Genomic DNA, 25826 nt, shown 5'->3' with positions numbered 1-25826 from the left:
TCTTCTATCCTTCCAGTAGACAGGCATGGCACCAGGAGATGGAACAGGATCCTTGATGCAAACAACTGGCTAAGACGATGGTGCAGACAACAAGGATTTGGATTCCTGGACCACGGTGTGAATTACTGGTATGATGGACTCCTCGCCAGAGACGGACTACACCTCAACAAACCTGGGAAACACACATTCGCCAGAAGACTCGCTACACTCATCAGGAGGGCGTTAAACTAGAAGAAGAGGGGACGGGAAGAAAAACATTAGACTCGAACAAAGACGACCCAGGAAAACATACTCAGAAGGGAGGTAAGAACATTTCTAAAACAATCCACAGTGAGGAGATTGGAACAAAACAAAATCCTCTAAACTGCATGCTCGCAAACGCCAGAAGCCTGACAAACAAGATGGAAGAACTAGAAGCAGAAATATCTACAGGTAACTTTGACATAGTGGGAATAACCGAGACATGGTTAGATGAAAGCTATGACTGGGCAGTTAACTTACAGGGTTACAGTCTGTTTAGAAAGGATCGTAAAAATCGGAGAGGAGGAGGGGTTTGTCTCTATGTAAAGTCTTGTCTAAAGTCCACTTTAAGGGAGGATATTAGCGAAGGGAATGAGGATGTCGAATCCATATGGGTCGAAATTCATGGAGGGAAAAATGGTAACAAAATTCTCATTGGGGTCTGTTACAAACCCCCAAATATAACAGAAACCATGGAAAGTCTACTTCTAAAGCAGATAGATGAAGCTGCAACCCATAATGAGGTCCTGGTTATGGGGGACTTTAACTACCCGGATATTAACTGGGAAACAGAAACCTGTGAAACCCATAAAGGCAACAGGTTTCTGCTAATAACCAAGAAAAATTATCTTTCACAATTGGTGCAGAATCCAACCAGAGGAGCAGCACTTTTAGACCTAATACTATCTAATAGACCTGACAGAATAACAAATCTGCAGGTGGTTGGGCATTTAGGAAATAGCGACCACAATATTGTGCAGTTTCACCTGTTTTTCACTAGGGGGACTTGTCAGGGAGTCACAAAAACATTGAACTTTAGGAAGGCAAAGTTTGAACAGCTTAGAGATGCCCTTAATCTGGTAGACTGGGACAATATCCTCAGAAATGAGAATACAGATAATAAATGGGAAATGTTTAAGAACATCCTAAATAGGCAGTGTAAGCGGTTTATACCTTGTGGGAATAAAAGGACTAGAAATAGGAAAAACCCAATGTGGCTAAACAAAGAAGTAAGACAGGCAATTAACAGTAAAAAGAAAGCATTTGCACTACTAAAGCAGGATGGCACCATTGAAGCTCTAAAAAACTATAGGGAGAAAAATACTTTATCTAAAAAACTAATTAAAGCTGCCAAAAAGGAAACAGAGAAGCACATTGCTAAGGAGAGTAAAACTAATCCCAAACTGTTCTTCAACTATATCAATAGTAAAAGAATAAAAACTGAAAATGTAGGCCCCTTAAAAAATAGTGAGGAAAGAATGGTTGTAGATGACGAGGAAAAAGCTAACATATTAAACACCTTCTTCTCCACGGTATTCACGGTGGAAAATGAAATGCTAGGTGAAATCCCAAGAAACAATGAAAACCCTATATTAAGGGTCACCAATCTAACCCAAGAAGAGGTGCGAAACCGGCTAAATAAGATTAAAATAGATAAATCTCCGGGTCCGGATGGCATACACCCACGAGTACTAAGAGAACTAAGTAATGTAATAGATAAACCATTATTTCTTATTTTTAGGGACTCTATAGAGACAGGGTCTGTTCCGCAGGATTGGCGCATAGCAAATGTGGTGCCAATATTCAAAAAGGGCTCTAAAAGTGAACCTGGAAATTATAGGCCAGTAAGTCTAACCTCTATTGTTGGTAAAATATTTGAAGGGTTTCTGAGGGATGTTATTCTGGATTATCTCAATGAGAATAACTGTTTAACTCCATATCAGCATGGGTTTATGAGAAATCGCTCCTGTCAAACCAATCTAATCAGTTTTTATGAAGAGGTAAGCTATAGACTGGACCACGGTGAGTCATTGGACGTGGTATATCTCGATTTTTCCAAAGCGTTTGATACCGTGCCGCACAAGAGGTTGGTACACAAAATGAGAATGCTTGGTCTGGGGGAAAATGTGTGTAAATGGGTTAGTAACTGGCTTAGTGATAGAAAGCAGAGGGTGGTTATAAATGGTATAGTCTCTAACTGGGTCGCTGTGACCAGTGGGGTACCGCAGGGGTCAGTATTGGGACCTGTTCTCTTCAACATATTCATTAATGATCTGGTAGAAGGTTTACACAGTAAAATATCGATATTTGCAGATGATACAAAACTATGTAAAGCAGTTAATACAAGAGAAGATAGTATTCTGCTACAGATGGATCTGGATAAGTTGGAAACTTGGGCTGAAAGGTGGCAGATGAGGTTTAACAATGATAAATGTAAGGTTATACACATGGGAAGAGGGAATCAATATCACCATTACACACTGAACGGGAAACCACTGGGTAAATCTGACAGGGAGAAGGACTTGGGGATCCTAGTTAATGATAAACTTACCTGGAGCAGCCAGTGCCAGGCAGCAGCTGCCAAGGCAAACAGGATCATGGGGTGCATTAAAAGAGGTCTGGATACACATGATGAGAGCATTATACTGCCTCTGTACAAATCCCTAGTTAGACCGCACATGGAGTACTGTGTCCAGTTTTGGGCACCGGTGCTCAGGAAGGATATAATGGAACTAGAGAGAGTACAAAGGAGGGCAACAAAATTAATAAAGGGGATGGGAGAACTACAATACCCAGATAGATTAGCGAAATTAGGATTATTTAGTCTAGAAAAAAGACGACTGAGGGGCGATCTAATAACCATGTATAAGTATATAAGGGGACAATACAAATATCTCGCTGAGGATCTGTTTATACCAAGGAAGGTGACGGGCACAAGGGGGCATTCTTTGCGTCTGGAGGAGAGAAGGTTTTTCCACCAACATAGAAGAGGATTCTTTACTGTTAGGGCAGTGAGAATCTGGAATTGCTTGTCTGAGGAGGTGGTGATGGCGAACTCAGTCGAGGGGTTCAAGAGAGGCCTGGATGTCTTCCTGGAGCAGAACAATATTGTATCATACAATTATTAGGTTCTGTAGAAGGACGTAGATCTGGGGATTTATTATGATGGAATATAGGCTGAACTGGATGGACAAATGTCTTTTTTCGGCCTTACTAACTATGTTACTATGTTACTATGTTACTATGTAACTGGGGATGAAATTCAGCCCTGGCATTTGAAATTACATAGGTCCATGGTGTCCCCGTCCCCTAGAACCAGATGGGATATATCACTAATATTACCCTGGATGGAGGAAAGGAAGATTTACTACAAGACCAATATTTCTAATTGTACCACGGCATGCTGAGGTAAGTGACAGAGTGACCGGCTTTGTGCTCCGTCACAACTGTTAACAGTATGGGTGTCTTGAGAACATTGATTCTGTTAACAACATAGCAGACAAGGCAGCCCACAACCAGACCGGCCCTTCAGGCATTTTCCAGAATTGCCAAATGGCCAGTCCGGCCCTGGTCAGAAGTATACAAATCACATGCTTGTGCTGACATGACTGTCCACCGGTAAGGGAGAATCCTAAAAGTGTGCAGTGCATTAGTTGTGAGAATTCAGAAGCTGCGATGTCAGGATTCAGCTCTGCAGGTTCCAGTAGTCAACACATGGACACTTCACTCTTATGCGATTTTCATACTTATTGACCTGTGACAACGAGCTTCTCTTCCCGCTTCTCTCAGTTTTTCACTGAACATTGAGCGCATTAGGGAGAGGAGCTCGTCGGTACATGACTAAGTGTGCAAATCGCATATGTCCTGGGGGGCGCCAAAATTAATTCTTGCCCCGGGTGCCAGAAATCCTAGATACGCCTCTGCCCAGGCCACATGTCGCGCCAGTCATACTGCTAATGCATACCATACCGCCCTAGTCATATAGTCTATTGAAGATCACTAGAAAAGTTAGCAGAGCCAGCTATTAGGATGGTATTGTTACTGAGGGTGCTGCCAAGGTGGTTGGCACTGTGCAGGCAATTGGCAAGCAAAGTGCTCTCCCTCTAACAATACTATAGATAAGACGCTGATCCATAATGTCTGAAGATAACGCCGAGAGCACTTTGTACTATAACTGCACATTACGTTAGCAAAAAAAAAAAAACTGCAGATCTTTCCAGAGTTAAAGCTGGGGTCATTAGAAGTGTGCAGCCGTGATTCCAAGAGCTTGCAATCTAATTCTAAATCTGCTGTGGCCAAAATACTGTGACGGACGACTCCACGTGGAGAGCAGAATATTTTGGACTGTCTGGATTCTGTCTGCTATCACTTGATGTGTGTGATTTGTGTCAACAACTGAGAGTCGTCGTCACTGCAGAGTCCCCGGCGTATACAGGCTGGAGGGACAGAGATAGGAAGCTGTCAGATTTCTGGGTACAGCTCCTGGACGGCCTCCACATCTTGGTGATGCTTGGATACAGTGTCTGGAACCTCTAGGACTACTGACCCAGCAGCTTATTGCTTCCCGTCGTCACAGAAGACATGGAAAGCGAACAGGCACAAGCCTAATCTTTCTTGCATTTCTTTGGCTGCCAGACTCAGAGTGGTGCAGAGTGCCCTATGATTTTGGGCGAGGAGAGGAGAACTTCTCACCCAGTTGGGTGGCAGAGGAAAAAACGACTTTGTTGGAGGAATGTCCTGGAACAATTATTCTGTTGTTTTAAGAAAAGGAATGGGAAAAAGAGAGTCTCGAGTGAGAAGAGGGTTTGTGAGCTGCTCATTGAGAACAAGGTAAGAAATGACATGAACACGTGGGGAAGGGGCTCGCTGCTTGCTGCACGTCAGAAAACTTTCCAGAAAGTAGCCATATTGTAGATGAGCAAACAAGGCAGCTCTGAGTTCGCAGAGCTTTGTGGTATCCAAATGTAGCAGAGCTGAGATTGTCACACATAGCAGTGTGGAACTTCTCACTCGGCCAACAATATTAATATAATGTCTTATCTGCTATTTTACATAGGACTGCAGGTAAACCTACTTCATTATCTGAAAGAAATGTAGTCTTTTTAAACGGGGAGCCTATTAAATGCCTAATTTAAAGGGTGCAAATAGGCACTACTGCACCCACTCTCCTACTCCCATTGAGGGGTTTTTGTCAAAGATGAGCTCTATATATTATGCAGCACTTAACCCACTCATCTGATTGGCTGTGAGGTATCACATGGATAGCATACACTGCCTTTTGCCTTCCTCTGGATCAACATGTTAAGGCATGTTAGGTTAGGCTATGGGTTGAACTAGATGGACTTAAAGCCTTCCATCAACCTTAATAACTATGTTACTATGTTACTTCTATCTGTTAGGTAATTACAGTACATATATAGATGGGTCTGTACTAGAAAATATGAATGAGGCCTCTGAGAGAACCAGCGCATATTCTTCTTAAAGGGGTTGTCCATTTTTTTTTATCCTAAGGTCACAAATGTAAGATTTCTGTGAGTCTAATAACCAGCACCACACTGAACAACTTTTATCACCTCCGCCAGCAGCCCCATGTAAGTTTTGTATGGAGCGAAGCACCATAGTTATGTCATGCTGTCTAGTGGCCAATGCTAGGTACTGCAAGTCAGCTCTTATTGAAGAGAATAGGAGCTGATCTGCAGTACCGGGAGCGGCCACTAAACACTGTGCTGAGCTGCGGTGTTCTGTCCTGTACATTGTTTACATCCAGACGCTGCCAAAGGTGAGAACTGTAAATTCGGAGAGGGTGCTGTATATTGGTCCCCATAGATCTTATATTTATGACCTATGCTAAGGATAAATCATCGACATAAAAGTAGTGGACAACTAAAAGTAAAAGAAGGTGGCTTCAGCATCCAACTATGATCAATTGCCCCATTGTGTCCAAAGACCCAGACCTATACTATGGGTCAACACGGTGCTGCTGAAGCCGCCTTCTTTTACTTTTTTAAAAAGTTATTTTCAGTGTGGTATTGGAGCTTGATTCTGCCACTATTGTTAACCCCATTTAAAGAAAACCTGGCATCTCTCTTAAAAAATGTATATTTTTTTGTTAGTAATGGCTTAATATTCCCTATGAAATGACATAACTGGAACATCCTGAAGCTCAGTGTTCTGACAATTTAGTGTTACCATTGCCAAGAGGGAGTGTTCCTACACAAGCTAGCATTGTCCAATCAGATCTGATAGTATTAGACGGAGCAGGGACGAGCCTTTTTAAATAGGAGAATAATAATGCCATGATGTCAATTTCAGTTTATAATAATAATAGGGGAAAGTCAACATTCTGTGCTGTAAGAAAACCTGGGCTTGATATTTTATGACGAATACAAGTATCTACTAAAACAGACATGTCAGGAGGAGAGATTAGAGATCTTCCTTAGCACACCAGGCCTGCACTTTCACCTAGGGCTTACAAGTGTATCATTCAATAAAATATGACATATAAATGATCTATGGCTGCTATGGGACCTGTAGAGTGGGGAGCTCACAGATCAGGTTAACAGTTGCATTCTTTAAAGGGAATCTGTTGCGTCCAGAAACACTATTTATCTACAGATATAAGGTTAATCCACAGGTAAATAGTGTTTAAACCCTGTTTAGCCTGCTCTGCACACACTTATTAAGCAACAGATTGTCAATCAAAATACCGGAGAGTGTAATAACTCCCGGCACTGGCTCAATAACTGGAAGCAAGTGGCTGCAGAGAGGATAAAACCTCATTTTCTTCCTGTAGCCACTGTTCCAGTATGCCAGTTACACAGGATTTTACCTGCAGAACAACCCTATGGTTCCCTTCAGTCATTCATGGTGTGAACCTGTTCCAGTGACTGACCAGTGTCCGCCGATATCATATCATGCAGAGAGCAATAAGGAAAACAAGGTGCTTGTTTCAGGAAAACATGGTGCTTACAGAACAAGATGTAAAATGAACAAGATCAGGTTTACTGAGCTATTCGGTGTGCCTGCTGTGTGGGCACAAATGTGCGAGATGCTCTACATTCCGATCAACAGCTAGAGATTTACAGTAACACTGTTATTAAGCTCCACATATAATGACACAACCAGCGCTAATATACAGTGTATATATATATAGAAGTGTGAAAGTCTCTTTATAGAGAATTTCCGCCAAACATCAAAGTAGCACTAGCAATTTCTTAATGGGGTATTCCTATGATATACGGTAATTCTATGGCGTATTATTAGGCTATGCATTGTTTATATTTTGGGTTTCCGACCCTAATAATCCCCACCGAATCTGAGACGAAGAGGCAGTAGCGTAACTACTATCGATGGGCCCCAGTGCAAAATTTGGACCTGGGGCCCCCAATGCATGTTGGTCAGATCTAAGAGCCCTTGTAGCATTCCATATCCTATAAGAACATACATGTAGCCATTCTGGTATATATGTCCCACATCCTGTTATTTATGGCCGTCATCCTAGACCCATTCTGGTATATATGTCTCCCATCCTGGGCCCCCTCCTAGTATACAGTGGCATGTAAAAGTTTGGGCACTCCTTCTCAAAATTACAGTTATTTTGAACAGTTAAAGAAGTTGAAGATGAAATGACCTCTAAAGGCCTAAAGTTAAAGATGACACATTTCCTTTGTATTTTAGGCAAAAAAATATATATTTGTCTTTTTTTTTTCATTTTAAAAACTTCAAGAAGGGAAATGGGCCTATGCAAAAGTTTGTGCACCTTGGAGATTTGTATGCTCAAATAGCTTTGACAAAGGTTTCAGACCTTAATTAGCTTGTTAGGGTTATAGATTGTTCACGATCATCGTTACGAAGGGCCAGGTGATGCAAATTTAGAAAAACCCAGCCTCCTCTAACCTTATGCCAAAAACAGCCATGGGTTCTTATAAGCAGCTACCTAGCACTCTGAAAATGAAAATAGTGGAGGCCCACAAAGCAGGTGAAGGCTGCAAGAAGATAGCAAAGCACTTTCCAGTTACCCTTTCCTCAGTTCAAAATGTAATTAAGGAATGGCAGTTAACAGGAACAGTGGAGGTCAAGATAAGATTTGGAAGACCAAGCAAAATTTCAGTGAGAGGTGAAGATGCTCGTAGGATTGCTAGAGAGTAAAAATGAGCGAACATCGTCAGCTCCCTTTTTATTCGGCAAGCTATAGCGCTTACTGGAGACGCTGCATCGGGAACCCGGCTACCCGGAGTGCTCCCGATCATCAGCTATTAGGCACTGCAGCTTCATGTGTCGCGGCTGTGTGACACAACACACAGGCTGTCCATGCATGTGTTGTGACTGTCACACAGCCGCGACCAATGCAGCTGCGGTGCCGCACAGCTGATTATTGGGAGCCGGGTTCCCCATGCAGCTACTTCGGTAAGAGCTAGAGCTTGCCGAATAAGGAGGGAGCCGACAATGTTCGCTCATCTCTACTAGAGAGGCAAATCAGAACCCCTGCTTAGACTACAAAAGACCTTCAAAAAGATTCAGCAGACTTTGGAGTTGTAGGACATTGTTCTGCTTTTCACAGACACTTGCATAAATATGGCCTTCATGGAAGAGTCATCAGAAGAAAACCTCTCCTGCTTCCTCACAATAAAATTCAGCGTCAGAAGTATGCAAAATAACATCTAAGCAAGCCTAATGCACTGTATGTGTAGAGAAAAAAGGGCACATAATTTTAATCATGGGGGTGGATCTGTCATACTTTGGGGTTGTGTTGCAGCCAATGGCATAGGGAACATTTAATGGGTAGAGGGAAGAAGGGATTCAAGAAATTTCAACAAAACCTTGATGCAAACATACCACCATCTGTAAAAAAGCTGAAGTTGAAAAGGGGATGGCTTCTACTAATGGATAATGATCCTAAACACACATCAAAATCCACAATAGGCTACCTCAAAAAGCATAAGACAAAGGTTTTGCAATGACCCTCACAGTCCCCTGATCTGAACATCATTGAAAATATGTAGCTAGACCTCAAAATAGCAGTGCATAGCATGACACAGGAATCTTACAGAAGTGGAAGAATTTACCAAGGAAGAATGGATGAAAAAATCTATCAAACAAGAATTAAAAGACTCTTGACTGGCGTTTACAAGCTGTGATGCTTTCAAAAGGGGGTGCTACTAGGAACTAAACATGTAGGGTGCTCAAACTTTTGCATGAGCCCATTTTCCTTTTTGTCATATTTAAAATGTGAAAGATGTATTTTTTGCCTAAAATGCTAAAGAAATGTGTCATCTTTAATTTTAGGCCTTTTCGAGATGATTTCATCTTCAGCTTGCTTAACTGTTCACAATAACAGTAATTTTAACAATGGGTGCCCAAACTTTTACATGCCACTGTATTTTTCCCCCACTCCGGGCCCCTTCCTTGTATATATGTCCCCCTTCCTGGTATATATGTCCTCCATTCTGGTTTATACATCCCCTTCCTTGTATATATGTCCCCCATCTTGGTATATCTCTCTTCCATTCTGGCATATATGTTCCCCATCCTAGATCCATCCTAGTATATATATCCCCCATCCTGGGCCCCATTCTGGTATATATATCTCCCATTCTGGTATATTTGTCCCCCACTCTGGTCCTATTCAGGTACTGTCCCACATTCTGGTATATATGTTCCCCATCCTGGCCCCATCCAAGTATATATGTTCCCCATACTTAGCATCTTTCTAGTATATATTTCCCCCACCCTGGGCCCCATCCTGGTCTATATGTTCACATCCTGGACCCCTTCCTGGTATTTATGTCCCCCATCCTGTTATGTATGTCCCCTATCCTGGTCCCCTTCCTTGTATATATGTCCTCCATCCTGGTATATATGTTTACCATCTGGGCCCATTCTGGTATGTATCCCCCATCCTGGGCCACTTCTTTCTATATGTCCCCCATCCTGGTATATATAGCTCTGGCAAAAATTAAGAGACCACTGTAAATTTTTCAGTTTGTCTGATTTTTCTCTTTATCTGTATATTTTTGAGTAAAATGTAAATTGTTATTTTATTCTATAAACTTCTGACAACATGTTTCTGAATTTCCAAGCAATAAATTTTGTATTTTTTTCTGACAAAGAAAAATGGTCAAAATTAAAAAAAAACAACAACAGTGCTTTCAGACCTTAAATAATGCAAAGTAAACAAGTTCATAATAATTTAGGAACAACAATACTAATGTTTTAACTCAGCAAGAGTTCAGAAATCAATATTTTGTGGAATAACCATGATTTTTAATCACAGCTTTCATGTGTCTTGGCATGCTTTCCACCAGTCTTTCACACTGCTTCTGGCACAAAAATGGAAGCAGTTCTTCTTTGTGTGATGGCTTGTGACTATCCAACATCCTGTTGATTACGTTCCAGAGGTTTTCAGTGGGGATCAGGTCTGGAGATTGGGCTGCCCATGACAGGGTTTTGATGTGGTGGTCTCTAAATTTTTGCCAGAAGTGTATGTCCTGGTATATATGTCCCCCCCATCATGATATATATGTCTCCCATCCTGGTATATATGTCTCCTATCCTGGTATATATGACTCCCATCCTGGTATATATGTCTCCCATCCTGGTATATATGTCTCCTATCCTGGTATATATGACTCCCATCCTGGTATATATGTCTCCTATCCTGGTATATATGACTCCCATCCTGGTATATATGTCTCCTATCCTGGTATATATGACTCCCATCCTGGTATATGTCCCCCATTTTTCCACTGTTCTTTAACATATTAAAAAAATGTTTGTTCTCAACTTGCTCTCTCTCCAACGCCGTCCGGCGTCCTCTTTTGTCGCTGGCAACTGACTTCAGCGTGCAAGTGAAAGGCAGCGTCACTGTCCTCATCTTCGGAGGTATTGAACATCAGCAGGAAACCAGGGCTGCTACCACGCTCTGACTTCTCTTGATGTTCGATTTGTCTGAAAGCGGGGACAGTGACGCCAGGGCAGATTGGGTGTCATTCTCAGGTGAGCCCCGGGAAAGGATGTGAGTATAGATGTTTTTATTTTACCGGAGCCAAACATGAGGACTGAGAAGTGGTTGTCCTAGTAGTGGACAACCCCTTTAAAGACAATAGAAAGAGGAGACAAACATAAGAAAGTAACATATGGTTACAAAAGAATCATTTCCACATACTGTAAGTCTGCCTAGGAGTTGTACAAATGGTAGAATGTTTAAAAGATTAGTTACATATTTTCTTTTAGTTGAGATATATTAAAAAGAAAATAAAATAGTTTTGCAAAAATAACAAAATAGTTCGCAAAAGAATACACAGCTCATCTCTCAACCAACATTTCTTAGCAGCTTAGCCCATGATGAATATTGCCATCATCCAAGTTATTTGTTACTTGGGGTCATAATTGTCTTAAATAGGGTTAAACAACTCCATCTGTATGAAGTCAACTTGTCCCTGCAAAACCCAGAAGCGTTCTAAACAGGAACATCCATGATCTCAATTCGGACTAGTAAGGAAGTAGTTCTGACTAGGAAGGCGACGTATTTTGGGAATCCCAAAACTGAAGTGCTAATGCTTGTTGAATTACCAAAGGTCATTGCACTTTGCAATCATTTAGTCTTCCCCAGCATATGGTAAATCCATAGCCTTCTGTACTCATCACTATGAGCTATTAACTAAGTGCTCTCCAGGAACATATACAAATTCTTATGCAATTATGGTTGAGATTCGCCATTAAACCTATTAATATTCTGAGAGTGATTGTGGACCCAACTTGTGAATTCATGTACTAGGCATCAGGAGGAGATGACTACTGAGAAAATGCCAGCTACTCATGTTACGGGTCAAAGTATATCTTTCTTGACTATTTATGCATATAGCAATATACCGCATTGCACAATGTATCTCAGTGTATCCACAACACAGTAGTAGCAACAGACGCACCCCAGAAAAGTCAGTGGAAAGTGCTTATTAAAGGGGTGCTCTGGCAGATAAAATGTATTTCTAAGTATCTATCCTTACACCCTAACCACTGTAATTTGCTTTATTACACAGTACCTTACAATTTTACCTATCTACCTAATCTCTAAATGTGTTTTCTACTTTACTTTCTGTTATGTTTCATTTGAGTGGAGTCTCAAGTGTGACGTCACAGGAGGCTCGTTCCCTGCAGCTTCCATTTCCCTTCCTGTAAAAGGACATTATCCAGGGACATCACTGCAGTTACTCATTAGATTTTTGCATCACCACATCCTCTAAAGATGTCCTAGTTCCTGGGTGATAAACGCTGTGGGAGAGGCGAGTGCAGCACCAGCTCTCTGCCGTAGCTTCTGTGAAAAAAAGATGTAGTCAGGGAGCAGAGATTGAAACGGTGAGTTACTCCAGTGCCACCCCATAGATTCTAGCAATGCCCTCAAACAAGTCATCAGTAAAGGGCAATGATAGAAGCAGTGAGTGACACCAGCACTGCCCCCAATGACGATTTATTTGAGGGCAGTGCTGAAAGCTGTGGGACGGTGCTTGTGTCACTCACTGCTTCTATCTCCGCACCCTAACGAAGTCTTCTTTCACAGAAACAGTGGCGGAGACAGAAGCAGAGTGCCAGCACTGCACTCACATCTCCCACAGCGTCCATCACCCAGGACCCAAGACATCTTCAGAAGAGGCTGCAATGTTAGAAACTACTGAGTAACTGCAGCACTGCCCCGTGACATCTTGTTCCAGGTGGGGCAATGGATATGGGGAGTGATTATAGGCCCAGCCTACTGTGAGGTCACGTTTGAGACTATTCTGAAATGAAACATCACAGGAAGTACAGTAAAAAACATATTTAGAAATTAGCTAGATAGGGAGAAGTGTAGCTAAAGAGGTTAGGGTGTAAAGGTAGATAGAAAATACATGTTAGGTTCCAGATTACCCCTTTAATACAGGGATTTTCTGCAGAATTATACTTCTGGTTACTTTAATCAAACGCCATGGAAAACATAGGAGCTCCTCTATCTGTGTCTTCAGGCAGCAGGAATGTTGTCCTTTAAAGGGAATCTGTTACCAGGTACCTGCTGTCCCATATGAGAGCAGCATATAGGAACAGGGGCCTTCCTTACATTGATGTATCACTTACTTGTTGCTTTAGTTTTGATAAAACTACTGTTTTCTCTGCTGCAGATCTAGCAGTTCTCTAAATGCTGAGCTCTGTATAACCCCAACAACACCACTAATTGTCAGCTTTTTGTGTACGCTACACACTGCCAATCAGTGTTGGGGGCAAGGTTATACAAAGGTCATGTACATGGAGGACTACATTGCAGCAAGTTTACTAGTCCTCTAGTGATCTGCAAATGAAACAGTGATTTTATTAAAACTACAGCAAGCAGCCCAGTAAGGCTAGTTTCACACTAGCGTTTTGAGGAGCTGCGGACTTCCTCCTTGAAGCCCCGCCCTTGGCCGCCCTTCCGCCGCTAGCTCCGCCTACTTCTGCATGCGGCCTGCGTACCTATCTTTAACATTAGGTACGCAGGTCATGCGGCTGTATGCGGAGGCTTCCGCATGCGTCGTTTTGACGATGCAGAGAAAAAAAAGAAATTGCAACCAGCTGCATCCTACGCTGGCCGCCGCATCGTCAAAACGACGCATGCGGAAGCATCCGCATACAGCCGCACGACCTGCGTACCTAATGTTAAAGATAGGTACGCAGGCCGCATGCAGGCCACATGCAGGCCGCATGCAGAAGTAGGCGGAGCTAGCGGCAAAAGGCGGGGCTTCACGGAGGAAGTCCGCAGCTCCTCAAAACGCTAGTGTGAAACTAGCCTAAGTGATACATCGCTGAAGTTGGGGTCTCTGATCCCACTTTATGCTGCTATCAGATTAGGTGGCAAAAACCTAGTGACAGATTCCCTTAAACTCTAGTGTTTTACAGAGGATTTGGAGCCCTATCAGAAAAATTGGATGCTATGCATGCTATGACGATGTGTTAAAAAGTGAATTTTGGACTAAAAAACAAATGTTAAAAAGTTGAAATACGTTTAAAGTTCTATGAGTCGCCATGTAACTTTTTTACTTGGACCTAAGGCATGTGTTTGAAGTAGATATCAAACATTTTGGGATAGGGGGGTGGGGTAAAACCGCATAAAGCAATAATTAGATTTCAAAGTTGTCATTTTCAGGAGAATGGTGGAGGACGGGTGAGCTGTGAGACCACAGAGTGTGATGTAAATGAAGACAGCTTAGAAGACGGTAAGTGCCTCAATGTTCATATTGGCAAAGCATTTAGGACCTTTACTCTATTACGTCGCCTAGATTTTTCTTTGAATTGAACCTACATCTGTCAATATATTTCTTCTGCAAAAAAAAATAGAGAACCTAAAAAATGAACGCGCCTGTTGTGGACTGGAATCATGTCTTAAAGGTGCAGTCCTGGTACAGCTACTACCCAATGCTATGCCTAGTGCATTGCCAAAAGGCATGTAGCATGATATAAGGATTTTTGTCTGGTGTTCTTTGAATCCCTGCATTGCAATTTCTATTTCCAGGCCTGGCATTAGAATCGGGGCCCACTGGGCTTTTTAAGGGCCATGGCAATCTGAGTAGGCATGCGATATGCTTCCTTTATCACCTAAAGGCCTATGAAAGGCTACAGCCGGCCCTGTTCAACCAATCAATATTTATTTTGTATTTATTTTGCTAATTCCAAACCACACTTGCCATCTTCTTGAAATATATTTTCAGACAGACATTGATTATGAGAGAGCATCCATGAGATAGACATCTTTTCCAGGAGGTTCAGGAGATCTTCCTTTTTTTTTCCCTTCAGCCTCCAGGACATTCTGAGAGACGCAGTTGGCTTTTCCTTTTGTAACGTTTTTTTACTTTGTCAAATGTTTACATGCCACTATGTCTTCACCTATGGCCTGTTCATCATGAGAAATGATTGACATTATGTGCATATGTAACAGCAACTTGAGTCATTTGACTAGAAGGAATAGCAGACGTAAGATTGGAATCAAATCTAAATGCCCAGAGGGGCGAGTGAGTAGAGGATGATGTGTCGGCATATAATATGCTGCATAACAAGGATTCACAGCTAGAGTTACAGATAGTCTAATAAAAGCTTGGCTAGAGAATAAATTATTTCCTTGTGGCCCTTCAGCTTTACTGTGGACAGCTCAAGAGGAATTTACTAACCAAGAATCATTGGCTCCAATTTCTGAGTGTTTTGACCAGTTTTCTCAAAAGTTGTGGAAAAAGTTTGTAAATTTTCCTGTTTTTACGCCAGTCCCGGCCAGCTACTCCAAAATAGGTGTAGCATTGATGGTACGAGGCGTGGCTAAGCATTCCTGAAAATTGATGCCACTTGGTGGTGTATATTTTCTCAGAAATGTTCTCATTCCCTTACTGGAGTAACATTTCTGGTTGTGGCACATGCCAGTTGTATGGTGCGCCTAATTTGCTAAATGACGTGTGCCCTTTAGTGAGTTGGGCACATCTTGCTCCAGCTTCCCTGATCAATAAGACGGGTGCACAACAAAAGTGTCAATGAATCTGCCCCGTTATACCATTTCAGGGCCTATGTCCTACTATGTCCTGCTACCCAACTTGTTTTTCCTTTACATATTTATTCTATTTATTTAAAAAAAATGATGCATTGCTAAGAAAAAGAGGACACATATAAAATTGTATTCGTGATCTCTGACTGTATCCTCTTGACATACACCAACATGTTATGTTAGGGAAAAATGTGAGGGGCAAATGATCAGAACTGGTGCAAGGGGGTCTTACCCAGAGCCACCAGTCAGACTTCAGCTTTCATTCTACAAATGGACAACTGCTCTGCTTCTTCATTGCACAGGTTTTGATAGTCCTTCAGGGGATTTTATTTCTCTCGTTCACACTTTTCCTTCACACTACGTTTAGTTTTCTAATTTTTCACAATGTGAGAACTCACACTTAGAAATGAATGTGTCTTCTGGTTCAATCAGTGTAGTTATGACAAGTACAATTAAGTCTTGTTATACAATGAGTTAAACAAGTTGACCAAGATAAGAAAGAAAAATGTATTTTTTTGCTCCAAAACAGCTCCACACCAAACAACAGGTCCCATGTGGTATTGCAGTTTAGCGCATTTTGCTTCAGTGTACCTATAATGCAATATCAGACACAACCATTGACAGGAGTGGTGCCGTTTTTGCAGTCATGTAATCCTCTACAACCCCTTTAACATTCCTGTGCACGCTTTCATTTATGACCCACATGTCCGTCCTGTTTTTTCACCTGTACTGGGAGCGGCAGGGGAATTTGTCATTTTGTGGTGGTTATTAGGATGTCTCAATGAGATGAGTCACTGGTGCCGTCCATCACTTTTAGTATTATTTTTATTATTACATTATTGTATCCTGACAATCTTCTTTTAATGACTAAATATATAGCTACACGTTAAAGATATATTGCAGGTCTTACAGCACCAAAGACAGAATGGAGCTGAGAATGGGCTTCTAAGCAAAGTACACCGTAATCTAAAGGGAATCTCAGCCCAAACTGACAGTTTAACCAAAGCACACACAGTCATGTAGTGGATGTTTCCGGAGCCTAATACCTGACACCAAAACATTGTTTTTCATTTGTTCCCCAGTAATTATAGCTACCTCTTCTCTGCAGAAACTAAAGTGTAATCAAATATATTAAATGGGCTGCTCGGTGTTCACTTAGTGTGGCCAAGAAGCTCAGCACAGCGGTCCGCTAAATGGTTGTGCGTCTTTCGTCTTCCTCACTGGTTATTGACAGTGCTGGCTAGTCTGGATCATGCACTGTCTGCAGAGAAAGCTCAGGCAAGCCAGCGCTGTCAATCACCAGAGAGGGAGGCGGGGACGTGCAAAACTAGGGGGTGTAACGATGCACTGAGCATCTTGGCTACACTCAGGGTGCACAACCACCCTAATAAGCATAATTGATTAGACGTCAATTTCTTCAGAATAGAAGCAGTAACACATAGACCCTGATTCATTAAGACTGGCAATTTTCACATTGGGGGAGTCAGACGCTCCTGACTCATTAAGAGGTGCACACCTCTTAAAGGGGTTGTCCACTACTAGGACAACCTCTTCTCACTCTGAATGTTTCCCCCCCATTGAAATTCCAAAACTTACACTCACCTTCTGTGCCTGTGCTGTTCCAGCGGAGTCGGCACTCGCGTTCCTGGGGCACATGTCAGTTTAGGTCACATGAGCCATGCGTCCATTCAGCACCTGCTTTCACAGTCTTCGCCTTCGGACATATAAGTAATCAAGAGAAAGTGAACAGCCAGCCGCAGCTCTGACTTCCTGTTGATTACATTTACATCCAAAGATAAGGACAGTGATGTCAGCGCTGATTGGGCGCACGGCTCACGTGACGTAACAACTTCACCTCAGTCCCAGGAACGCGAGTGCCGACACCGCTGGAACGACCGGACGTGAGTGAAAGTATTTTTATTTTAACATGGGCAAACATTCAGAATGTGAGAAGAGTTTTTCCTAGTAGTGGGCAACCCCTTTATCAGGAGCATCTGACAAGTGGCTTGCGCCTATGTTTGCCATGCTTCAAATCTTACTCTGGTCCGGGACTAAAGTAAGATTTCCAAAGTAAGGAACGTCACTGCTTATCATAAAGTAGATCAGCAGTGGTGTGTTGCCCCGTTGCACCATTGTCCCAACCCTGCTTCTCCCGTTCTGGTGGAGCAGGGAGAAATCGGCCCCTAAAAATGGCTAAAATCACAAAATTTGCAAAACTCTTTGTTAAAAGTTGCTCGTTGCAAATGATTTAGGCTAAAACATCTGGATCAGAAAAAACACGCCCATAATGCAAAAAAAAAACATATTAAGCCAACTAAAGTTAACTTCAAAACAGTTGAAAATTAAATGAATAAAGCACAAGCATAAAAGTCACTATTAGGCCATGTTCACACGTTTAGTATTTGGTCAGTTTTTACCTCAGTATTTGTAAGCCAAAACCAGGAGTGGGTGATAAATACAGAAGTGGTGCATATGTTTCTATTATACTTTTCCTCTGATTGTCTCACTCCTGGTTACAAACACTGACCAAATACTGAATGTGTGAATGTGGCCTTAGAACCATTTTTGCTTCAGAAAAAAGGGTTGGAAATCAATGATGAATCGGGACCTACTGTATGTCCTAGTTAATACCATCAATTTGATCTGACATACTCCCTCTAAACCTATGAAGGCCTAAAGGACAATCTATATTGTGAATATATCGTTGCACAGCTGAAAAGTGGTGCACAAGTGGGAGCCCAACCGCATACACACAACAAGCGGTGGATGCCGCGTTGGAGAGATCGTCACGCCGCCCATTGAATCACCACTGGGCGAACCCGTTACATAGAGAAACCTTGGGGCCTTATAGCGTACATCTATACTCCCTAACAGACAGCTGGTGGGAGTGCACCCACTATTACACACGGAGGGAGCGCCTTCACCCAGGCACCAGATCTCTACCAGCTCTATACACGGTCACGGACACACTATAGTACTCGCAAGTACACAGTGGTTATTCCCACCATAGCAACGTTCCTGATGAAGGTCCGGCGAGGACCAAAACGTTTATTTTTGCTGGACTGCATTAACAAATCTTCAAATTAAACAAAAGTTGAGTGCCAAGTTATATATTTATAAAGCACAATCTATAACAGGATCCCGCCTAATACAATTCAAATTACCCACCCCTCCCACCGCAGAATAAATTCGGTTTATTGGCAAAATTGACAAATGTAATGGTTTGCAATTAAAAATAAAATCAAACTAAAACAATGCAAATAGCTCAACACAAGTAAGGTCACAAGTGCTTCTCCAAACTCAGTACAAAATGCCACTTTTCCTGACTACTGCATTATCACAACTAGAGTTGAACGACCTTGACCTTTTTAGAGTCGAGCCGGGTTTCGCGAAACCTGACTATCTCAAAAGTCGGGTCGAGTGAAATCGGCCGATTATGACGTAAAGTCGGGATCGACCGAAACACGAAACCCAATGCAAGTCAATGGGGCAGCATAGTCGGCAGTGAGTGGGGGCCAGGAAAACACCTAGAGTGCCCATTTTAATGTCAAAACCATCCATTCTTCTTAATGAAGCTTGTCAAGCGTAATTTACCTTATAATAATTGGAAGGCATTTGAAATTGGGGGTCATTTGGCTAAAGTTGTGGTGGGTAGGGCTGGTTCAAGTAATTAGTGGGCCCAGGAAATCTGGACCACGTCACGGCAGTGGAGCAGGGAGAGGTAAGTATTTCAACTTTGCAAGTGCTGTGAACCTGAGCAAGCAGGGGGGGCCCACTCGTTGGCATTGGCACTGGCACAGGGCCCCTCAAAGTACAGCGGTGTGTTTGCACGGCGGGGGCGCCTCCCACCGGCAGCAACACTTTTGCGTACCATGAGAGGCCCTGTGCCAGTGACGTCGCCAACTAGTATTCCTCCCCCACCTGATGAAGGAACCTGCACTTTCATCTGCACCTTCCTGTTTGTCCCCGTGTAAGGTGGTATGGTATGCGGGAAGGGGGACCTGACTTTCAGCAGGGTCACAATCTTGCAGTGTAGCGTGCACGGGAAATGTTGCGTTATGGGTCAATGTACCAGCAGACTCATCTATCACTGGCTGGGCAATGGGCAGGATGAGGAGGAAACACAGATATAGGCCCAAAGAATAAAGTGGGCTAAATGCAGTTCAAAATTGGTAACACAGGACTAATCAGGGGGCATTGCAGTGGAGGACAACTGGAATGAGAGGCAGACACAGAGAGTAGGCCCAAATCAGTAAGTAGTCGAAATGCAGTTCAAAATTGGCAACAGTAGTAAACAGGCGGCACAGCTTTGTTCAGTGGAGGAGAACAGCAAGGAGTGGCAGACACCGATAGTAGGCCCCAACCCAACTAGTAGGCCAAATGCAGTCTAACATTAACAACTACTTAACGAGCGCCTGAAAACGGAATTTCAGGACAGGAAACTAGGAGAACAGCAAGGAGCGGCAGACACCGATAGTAGGCCCCAAACCAACTAGTACGCCAAATGCAGTTGTTCCGTTTAACCACAATTTAATGAGAGCCTGAAGATAGAAGTTCAGGAAAGGCAACCTGGAGAACACCTTGGAGTGGAACACACCATCTCTCTACACCCCATACCCAATTTGTAGGTCTAATGCAGCGTAGTTTCCAACAACTACTAAACGAGAGCATGATGATCGAAGCATTGGCGAGGAAACCTGGGGAACACCTTGGAGTGGAACACACCATCTCTCTACACCCCATACCCAATTTGTAGGCCTAATGCAGCGTAGTTTCCAACAACTACTAAACGAGAGCATGATGATCGAAGCATTGGCGAGGAAACCTGGGGAACACCTTGGCGTGGAACACACCATCTCTCTACAGTGGAACACACCATCTCTCTACACCCCATACCCAATTTGTAGGCCTAATGCAGCGTAGTTTCCAACAACTACTAAACGAGAGCCGGAAGATCGAAGCTCAGGAAAGGCAACCTGGGGAACACCTTGGAGTGGAACACACCATCTCTCTACACCCCATACCCAATTTGTAGGCCCAATGCAGCGTAGTTTCCAACAACTACTAAACGAGAGCCGGAAGATCGAAGCTCAGGAAAGGCAACCTGGGGAACACCTTGGAGTGTAACAAACCCTCTCTCTACACCACGGAAGGGCTGATTCTTAGGAAGGAAGGCTGTCGGAAAGAAGCAGGGCGCGTCCGAGGGTGATTATATTCTTATTAGGTATATACTCACCCTCGGACGCGCCCTGCTTCTTTATTTGTAATGAATGTTTATTTGCAATGTGGTTTTGACTTACTCTATTTTTTTGGTAAATAATGATTTTATTATTTTCATTGTTTTGCATCTTCTTGGCAATAATATAAAGAAGACGCGACAGGACAACACTCGGTGGATGCCATATCTGTGTTTAAAATTGAAAAAAACTTTCAGTTAACTACTTGCAGGAGAAAGTTATTGTAGCTGGTGGCCATTTTTTAGTACTGTACCAGATTTTTGTTGTATGTGTTTGTTTTTAATGTTAAAATGTCTGCATTTGATATCTCTCCAGTATTTTCTTTTTTATAAGCAAAATACTTATTTTTATATTTTCTGATGTTGGTTCCAGGGGTACACGGGCAGCAGTGGTGTGGTCAGTGGAGGCCTAGTGGAAGGAGTGACCGCAGACAGGCATCGAAGGCCTAAAATAATAACACATGGCTGTAGGCAATTTTAAATTGGTTCCAGGGGTACACGGGCAGCAGTGGTGTGGTCAGTGGAGGCCTAGTGGAAGGAGTGACCGCAGACAGGCATCGAAGGCCTAAAATAATAACACATGGCTGTAGGCAATTTTAAATTGGTTCCAGGGGTACACGGGCAGCAGTGGTGTGGTCAGTGGAGGCCTAGTGGAAGGAGTGACCGCAGACAGGCATCGAAGGCCTAAAATAATAACACATGGCTGTAGGCAATTTTAAATTGGTTCCAGGGTTACACAGGCAGCGGTGGTGTGGTCAGTGGAGGCCTAGTGGAAGGAGTGACCGCAGACAGGCATCGAAGGCCTAAAATAATAACACATGGCTGTAGGCAATTTTAAATTGGTTCCAGGGGTACACGGGCAGCAGTGGTGTGGTCAGTGGAGGCCTAGTGGAAGGAGTGACCGCAGACAGGGATCGAAGGCCTAAAATAATAACACATGGCTGTAGGCAATTTTAAATTGGTTCCAGGGGTACACGGGCAGCAGTGGTGTGGTCAGTGGAGGCCTAGTGGAAGGAGTGACCGCAGACAGGCATCGAAGGCCTAAAATAATAACACATGGCTGTAGGCAATTTTAAATTGGTTCCAGGGGTACACGGGCAGCAGTGGTGTGGTCAGTGGAGGCCTAGTGGAAGGAGTGACCGCAGACAGGCATCGAAGGCCTAAAATAATAACACATGGCTGTAGGCAATTTTAAATTGGTTCCAGGGCTACACGGGCAGCAGTGGTGTGGTCAGTGGAGGCCTAGTGGAAGGAGTGACCGCAGACAGGCATCGAAGGCCTAAAATAATAACACATGGCTGTAGGCAATTTTAAATTGGTTCCAGGGGTATACGGGCAGCAGTGGTGTGGTCAGTGGAGGCCTAGTGGAAGGAGTGACCGCAGACAGGCATCGAAGGCCTAAAATAATAACACATGGCTGTAGGCAATTTTAAATTGGTTACAGGGGTACATGGGCAGCAGTGGTGTGGTCAGTGGAAGCCTAGTGGAAGGAGTCACCGCAGACAGGCATCGAAGGCCTAAAATAATAACACATGGCTGTAGGCAATTTTAAATTGGTTACAGGGGTACACGGGCAGCAGTGGTGTGGTCAGTGGAGGCCTAGTGGAAGGAGTGACCGCAGACAGGCATCGAAGGCCTAAAATAATAACACATGGCTGTAGGCAATTTTAAATTGGTTCCAGGGGTACACGGGCAGCAGTGGTGTGGTCAGTGGAGGCCTAGTGGAAGGAGTCACCACAGACAGGCATCGAAGGCCTAAAATAATAACACATGGCTGTAGGCAATTTTAAATTGGTTCCAGGGGTACACGGGCAGCAGTGGTGTGGTCAGTGGAGGCCTAGTGGAAGGAGTGACCGCAGACAGGCATCGAAGGCCTAAAATAATAACACATGGCTGTAGGCAATTTTAAATTTGTTCCAGGGGTACACGGGCAGCAGTGGTGTGGTCAGTGGAGGCCTAGTGGAAGGAGTGACCGCAGACAGGCATCGAAGGCCTAAAATAATAACACATGGCTGTAGGCAATTTTAAATTGGTTCCAGGGGTACACGGGCAGCAGTGGTGTGGTCAGTGGAGGCCTAGTGGAAGGAGTGACCGCAGACAGGCATCGAAGGCCTAAAATAATAACACATGGCTGTAGGCAATTTTAAATTGGTTCCAGGGGTACACGGGCAGCAGTGGTGTGGTCAGTGGAGGCCTAGTGGAAGGAGTGACCGCAGACAGGCATCGAAGGCCTAAAATAATAACACATGGCTGTAGGCAATTTTAAATTGGTTCCAGGGGTACACGGGCAGCAGTGGTGTGGTCAGTGGAGGCCTAGTGGAAGGAGTGACCGCAGACAGGCATCGAAGGCCTAAAATAATAACACATGGCTGTAGGCAATTTTAAATTGGTTACAGGGGTACACGGGCAGCAGTGGTGTGGTCAGTGGAGGCCTAGTGGAAGGAGTGACCGCAGACAGGCATCGAAGGCCTAAAATAATAACACATGGCTGTAGGCAATTTTAAATTGGTTACAGGGGTACACGGGCAGCAGTGGTGTGGTCAGTGGAGGCCTAGTGGAAGGAGTGACCGCAGACAGGCATCGAAGGCCTAAAATAATAACACATGGCTGTAGGCAATTTTAAATTGGTTCCAGGGGTACACGGGCAGCAGTGGTGTGGTCAGTGGAGGCCTAGTGGAAGGAGTGACCGCAGACAGGCATCGAAGGCCTAAAATAATAACACATGGCTGTAGGCAATTTTAAATTGGTTCCAGGGGTACACGGGCAGCAGTGGTGTGGTCAGTGGAGGCCTAGTGGAAGGAGTGACCGCAGACAGGCATCGAAGGCCTAAAATAATAACACATGGCTGTAGGCAATTTTAAATTGGTTCCAGGGGTACACGGGCAGCAGTGGTGTGGTCAGTGGAGGCCTAGTGGAAGGAGTCACCGCAGACAGGCATCGAAGGCCTAAAATAATAACACATGGCTGTAGGCAATTTTAAATTGGTTCCAGGGGTACACGGGCAGCAGTGGTGTGGTCAGTGGAGGCCTAGTGGAAGGAGTGACCGCAGACAGGCATAGAAGGCCTAAAATAATAACACATGGCTGTAGGCAATTTTAAATTGGTTACAGGGGTACACGGGCAGCAGTGGTGTGGTCAGTGGAGGCCTAGTGGAAGGAGTGACCACAGACAGGCATCGAAGGCCTAACATAACAAAAATGTCAATACAATGGTATTGTCAGTGGCAGGCATTGAAGGATGTCAGCGCATAGACTAAACATTGGTGGAGCTGTGAGATAATTTTGCAAGTGGTAGAGCACTGTTTGAGCTGGGGTGGGGGGAAACTGTCTTGTGGCCGGCGGTACAGGCCCAGGGCCCCTCATATTACAACGGTGTGTCTGACGTTGGGTGCGCACCACCACCGCCAGAGACACTTTATTGTACTAGGAGGGACCCAGTGGCAGTGCCGTCGACCAAAAGCGGGCTCACCCACCTCTTCAGACAAACTGCACTCTCACGGGTGCTGTCGCCAAGTGTCGATACCACGGCCCCGTGTGGGGAGTTTGGCCATTTAGTGAGGTGTAAACATGTCGTATGCTGGACAATCAGGTGCAGAAAATTACGAGATTGGAAAAGGCATTCAGAATAGTCCACAGGCAAGACCTTTTCATAGGAAAGCTAGGTGTCAGCCGGGCAAGGTGGGGCAAAAGATTTCGAAATCCAGTTGTGGTTCATTTTAATGAAGGTTAGATCATCTACATTTTGGGTAGCCAGACGAGTCCTTTTTTCTGTTAGTATTGAACCTGCAGCACTGAATACTCTTTCTGATAGGACACTAGCTGCCGGGCAAGCAAGCTCCTGCAATGCATATTCTGCCAATTCTGGTCAGGTGTCTAATTTTGATGCCCAGTAATCAAATGGGAATGACGGTTGAGGGAGAACATCGATAAGGGATGAAAAATAGTTTGTAACCATACTGGACAAATGTTGTCTCCTGTCACTTTGAATTGATGCTGCAGTACCTGTCCTGTCTGCGGTCATAGCAAAATCACTCCACAACCTGGTCAGAAAACCCCTCTGGCCAACGCCACTTCTGATTTCTGCCCCTCTAACTCCTCTGGTCTGCTGGCCCCTGCAGCTCGTGTGAGAACGATCACGGGCGCTGTGTGCAGGGAATGCCAGAAGCAAACGGTCAACAAGAGTTGATTGTTTGGTTGCTAATATTAGTTCCAAGTTCTCATGTGGCATTATATTTTGCAATTTGCCTTTATAGCGAGGATCAAGGAGGCAGGCCAACCAGTAATCGTCATCATTCATCATGTTAGTTATGCGTGTGTCCCTTTTGAGGATACGTAAGGCATAATCCGCCATGTGGGCCAAAGTTCCAGTTCTCAAATCTGCGGTTGTGCTTGGTTGAGGGGCAGTTTCAGGCAAATCCACGTCACTTGTGTCCCTCAAAAAACCAGAACCCGGCCTTGCCGCGCCACCAATTTCCAGTGGCCCCGGAAAAGCTTCCTCATTAAAAATATAATCATCCCCATCATCCTCCTCATCCTCCTCCTCCTCTTCGCCCGCTACCTCGTCCTGTACACTGCCCTGGCCAGGCAATGGCTGACTGTCATCAAGGCTTTCCTCTTCCTCAGCTGCAGACGCCTGATCCTTTATGTGCGTCAAACTTTGCATCAGCAGACGCATTAGGGGGATGCTCATGCTTATTATGGCGTTGTCTGCACTAACCAGCCGTGTGCATTCCTCAAAACACTGAAGGACTTGACACATGTCTTGAATCTTCGACCACTGCACACCTGACAACTCCATGTCTGCCATCCTACTGCCTGCCCGTGTATGTGTATCCTCCCACAAAAACATAACAGCCCGCCTCTGTTCACACAGTCTCTGAAGCATGTGCAGTGTTGAGTTCCACCTTGTTGCAACGTCTATGATTAGGCGATGCTGGGGAAGGTTCAAAGAACGCTGATAGGTCTGCATACGGCTGGAGTGTACGGGCGAACGGCGGATATGTGAGCAAAGTCCACGCACTTTGAGGAGCAGGTCGGATACCCC

General features: G+C 44.0%; 1 protein-coding gene across 1 annotated transcript in view; it reads left to right on the top strand.

The window, feature by feature from the left end:
• Positions 1-4312: 4312 nt before the first annotated feature.
• Positions 4313-25826, top strand: part of GRB7 (growth factor receptor bound protein 7) — a 144023-nt gene continuing 122509 nt past the window's right edge. The window contains exons 1-2 of the mRNA XM_069751642.1: positions 4313-4851; positions 14168-14237. Coding sequence (XP_069607743.1) covers positions 4681-4851; positions 14168-14237 — 241 coding nt within the window. The 5' untranslated portion in view covers positions 4313-4680. The remainder of the gene's footprint in view (positions 4852-14167; positions 14238-25826) is intronic.

This window comes from Ranitomeya imitator, chromosome 2, assembly GCF_032444005.1.
Source record: "Ranitomeya imitator isolate aRanImi1 chromosome 2, aRanImi1.pri, whole genome shotgun sequence".
In the NCBI taxonomy this organism is placed as follows: domain Eukaryota; kingdom Metazoa; phylum Chordata; class Amphibia; order Anura; family Dendrobatidae; genus Ranitomeya; species Ranitomeya imitator.
The sequence above is the reverse complement of the archived record's forward strand: the minus strand, read 5'-3'. Positions and strand labels throughout refer to the sequence as shown.